Raw genomic sequence first — 2,500 nt, 5'->3', positions numbered from 1 at the left:
CTTTTTCTCAGTTTACTTCTGTGGTGCGCTTTCAGATCCCAACTTTTGCTGGGCTTGCGAACAATTCACAAGCGAAGCATCGCTCTAAATATTTATCGTGTATAAATAAAGATTATTGATTGATTGATTGATTGTGATATAATATTTTCATTGATATTAAACCGGCCATGTGCTAAGGCACGTAGCCAGATTTCGCCAAGTGGCAAGTCTGTTTTTCTCCGCCCCGCAAACCGAGCTCAACAGTTTGGCGATTCACTCAACCTCATTTATATTGAGAGGCATCATGGCCTATAAAGAGCACTGAAACTCGCATATGGCCTTGAGGGATCCATCTATTTCTTAGCCTTCTCAACAAGATGGGCGCCAAATTACAAGTAAACTTTATTTTATCGCGTTTTTCATTTGCTATTTGCGTCATGAGTGACAGTTTGATAACTTTTTTGATTGGTTGTGACATTTTGGCGAGGTCCAGAGCTTGGCAACTTTAAGTGCCGACTACTTTGAACATTTGGTACATTCCGCTCATTTTTGACAATGTCTGACAAATCGGTCGCACTGGAAAAAACTACCTGTTGACAGATTTTTTTGGAAAACAAACAACTTTTTACACTACTGCGACCCGGGCCAATTGACCCCTAAATTACAATTTAAGCTTTCTCGGCAAAGATTGCTTTACTGCATACAAAATCAGCCGCTCTTATAGCACTTAAAAAGCATATCAGTGATTTCAACCTACATGTATTAAGACTCCGTAGAGGCGGAAAGAATTTTCATTAATCAGACTTCTTTGCCGAATTTTCACTAAAAGTAAGTTCAGTTAAAAAGGTACTATTTCAGCCGAAAATTAAACTTTGGAATATCCCCCAACGGTTTGGAACGTGTTCAAAGCAGAAATCGTTGAGATTACATAACCTTGTTTTGAAATTGTTAAAAAAAATTTGCAGTTGGATAACAGGTAAATGCGTACGTGCCTTGATCGCTTCTTTCATAACCTATAAATCTGATGCATCACTCTTAGCTTAGCCATATTGGTTCTTCATTCAGTTATTTGCTCTCGAACTACGAAGCACTATTTTAGCCATGGCTGTCTTAGTACGCTGTTTCTGCTGCGGCTGTGACCTGAAGACTGGAGTCTTGCTGATTGCCATCTTGAGTGTGGTGAGTAAAAGTCTGGCCTGAGTTTTCTGGACGGATTTCTTTGTCTTCTGTTTAAGCCTGACGAACTTAGAACCCATGATCTGTCCGATGCCGGTGCAATGTTCTACCAACTGAGCTATGAAGCCACTCAGTTGGGAGTAAATCATTTTTTTGGACAAATATGTTCCCGTGAAAGGACTCGATGAATAAAATACAACTGTGCACACTTGAACTCTAAATTACTTACGGAATTCGATCAATACTGAAAATCCACTCTATAAGGCCGAAAATTAACCTCAAATGAAATGAGAGGTCACCTTGCTCTCTAAACTGCGCTTACCAAGCACTCCAAAAGGCTTGGGAAGTGCAGAGTGTTGTACCATTTGCGTTTCACTACCTATTGCAATCTCATCGCTATTAAGAAGCTTAAGGAGGAACGTCTTGATTCACCAATTTGTTTTCCTCTTTTCGTACACCAGTAAATTGTTAGGGTTTCGCACTTGCATGCGGATAAACTATTTAGTTAGCGTTTCCGTGCAAACTGAGATGAGCTTTGAAGAGACTTTTCCACATTCTGGTTGTGCGAAAATCAAGCTGAGAAGCTTAGGGCACGCCGCTTGTAGCCTGGGTTTGTTGGTTCGCACAGCGAACTTTCTCATTTGTATTTATTTCTTATAATAGATCGGTGGAGGATATGGGATCTATTCAGGCTTCCACAAAGCAAGTGTACTTACAAGTTTCCGTGAGGTGGTCAGGGAAGGTCCCGTATTACAATCTTTATTCCCTGTCCCTTTTGAGTATTACGACGGTAAGTGCGATGGCAATCCTTAACAAAATCAAACTTTCCGTTAATGATTTAATAGTGCGGAAGTTACTGTCAACTTGAGGGGTGTCTTTCGGAAAATCGCTCTTCTTCGCGTTGTTTTTACAGAACCCAAGGAAAGTATATACCACCGGAAAGTTAATAAAATGTAGTATTTGAAAATGCCCTTAACTTGCACGTTTTTTGTTTCAGAAAGCGAGAGCAAGCGTTTAAACTTAAAATTTAAAATTGAAATATTTACTGATATGGGCCCATTTCTGTGAAATTTGAAAGGAGGATTGCTAGCAAATGGAGAAAGAATCTTTAATATAAATAAAATTTCTCGAGTTTTTCATGAGAATGCGAGGAAGTGGTAATTCGACTTTTTCCTTCCTTGCGTATGCAAGGACGTAGATTTGATTATTTAGTGGTGTACTATATTTTGGCTAGCCAAACCAGCCTTCTTCAGGTGTAATGAGAAATTACATTGGACTGCTTCTTTGTACATATATAAATATAATATATATATAAATGTGGAGGTAGAGTCAACCATGGCGTAAC

At 39.2% G+C, this 2,500-nt stretch overlaps 1 protein-coding gene across 4 annotated transcripts in view; it reads left to right on the top strand.

Annotated features, from left to right (window-relative positions):
• Positions 1–2,500, top strand: part of LOC138024449 (uncharacterized) — a 19,135-nt gene that overhangs the window by 5,460 nt on the left and 11,175 nt on the right. For all 4 annotated transcript variants that reach the window (XM_068871655.1, XM_068871657.1, XM_068871658.1 and 1 more), the window contains 2 exons: positions 1,045–1,158; positions 1,819–1,945. In XM_068871655.1, coding sequence (XP_068727756.1) covers positions 1,081–1,158; positions 1,819–1,945 — 205 coding nt within the window. In that variant the 5' untranslated portion in view covers positions 1,045–1,080. The remainder of the gene's footprint in view (positions 1–1,044; positions 1,159–1,818; positions 1,946–2,500) is intronic.

Source organism: Montipora capricornis, chromosome 11 (genome assembly GCF_036669925.1).
Source record: "Montipora capricornis isolate CH-2021 chromosome 11, ASM3666992v2, whole genome shotgun sequence".
NCBI lineage: Eukaryota > Metazoa > Cnidaria > Anthozoa > Scleractinia > Acroporidae > Montipora > Montipora capricornis.
Note: the sequence above shows the minus strand (reverse complement) of the source record. Positions and strands in the feature narration are given on the sequence as shown.